This window comes from Oratosquilla oratoria, chromosome 41 (genome assembly GCF_046742065.1).
Source record: "Oratosquilla oratoria isolate Oo_2021 chromosome 41, ASM4674206v1, whole genome shotgun sequence".
In the NCBI taxonomy this organism is placed as follows: domain Eukaryota; kingdom Metazoa; phylum Arthropoda; class Malacostraca; order Stomatopoda; family Squillidae; genus Oratosquilla; species Oratosquilla oratoria.
This window is the reverse complement of record NC_134817.1, coordinates 32,077,393-32,078,487: the sequence shown is the minus strand read 5'-3', so window position 1 is coordinate 32,078,487 and position 1,095 is coordinate 32,077,393. Positions and strand designations below refer to the sequence as shown.

The following is a 1,095-nucleotide window of genomic DNA, read 5'->3' as shown; positions in this document are numbered from 1 at the left end:
CGATGATGTATTCGATTTCCTCCTCCAGGAATTCCTCGCTGCATATCCTGTAGGCACGCAGGAAGAAGCCCATGACTACCCCCTTTTTCGTCCTCTCATTGTGTGCCGACAGGTAGTGTATGAAGTCGCCACGGTTCGTAGGCTTTCTGTAAACCCTGAATAAGAGGCCATCAGTTGTCGTTATTAACAGGGTATCCAGAAACGGAAGCTTTCCCTCTTCTTCCTCTTCTATAGTGAATTGGATCTGTGGATTCACTCTATTTAATTGACTCCTGATGTCATCCAGGTCTGTCCTGTTTGGAGCGATTATAAGTATATCGTCCATGTACCTGAGCCATATTGCCCTCCTTCCTATGATATGAGAGTAGTGGTCCTTCTCTTAGACCTCCATGAAAAGGCAAGCAGCCACAGCACTCAGAGGTGACCCCATTGCAAGGCCACTGTGTTGAAGAAACTCTTCTCCCTCGAAGGTGAATGAACCAAAGTTCAGACACATGGATACCAGCTTCATGAAGTCTCCCCTAGGCAGTGGCAACTCCTCCTTGTCCATGTTGATGACCACTCTCCACACTGCCTCCAAAGCGCCATCTGTGGGAACTTGTGTGAATAAGGATTTCACATCATAGCTGGCCATTTTCTTGTACCTCATGCTTGTCCCCTTTAATCTGCGTAGCAGGTCCTCTGAATTTCTTAGATGAGACCCACTTATGGATCCCATGGCTTTAGATAGGGGCTTGGCCAAATCAGAACAGAGCGGGCCAATCAGAACACAGCGTTATACGCTCGCACACCCCCTTGAGCCGTAAGGCGTGTTTATAAACTCTGTATGTATCTAGTATGCTCATTCCTTTGAGAAAGTCGTTAGACGAAACGTCAGGAATAAAAGCTTCACCTCCAGTCCATGTTTCCTTTACCGTGTCTATGCTTCACCCTTGTTATAGCCATTGATCCATTTGAACACTTCTATTAGATCACCCCGCACTCTGCGTCTTTCCAGAGAGTGTAAGTTTAGGTGCCTAAGCCTCTCTTCGTAAGGCAAATTTCCGAGTCCATGTATCATTTTGGTCATTCTTCTCTGTACTGATTCTAGTGAAT

The 1,095-nt window shown here is 46.3% G+C and overlaps 1 protein-coding gene across 1 annotated transcript; it reads right to left on the bottom strand.

Moving 5' to 3' along the window:
- Positions 1-379: 379 nt before the first annotated feature.
- On the bottom strand, positions 380-718 carry LOC143021143 (uncharacterized). The gene has a single exon (XM_076178433.1). The coding sequence runs from the start codon at positions 716-718 to the stop codon at positions 380-382; it is 339 nt and encodes a 112-aa protein (XP_076034548.1).
- Positions 719-1,095: the final 377 nt, after the last annotated feature.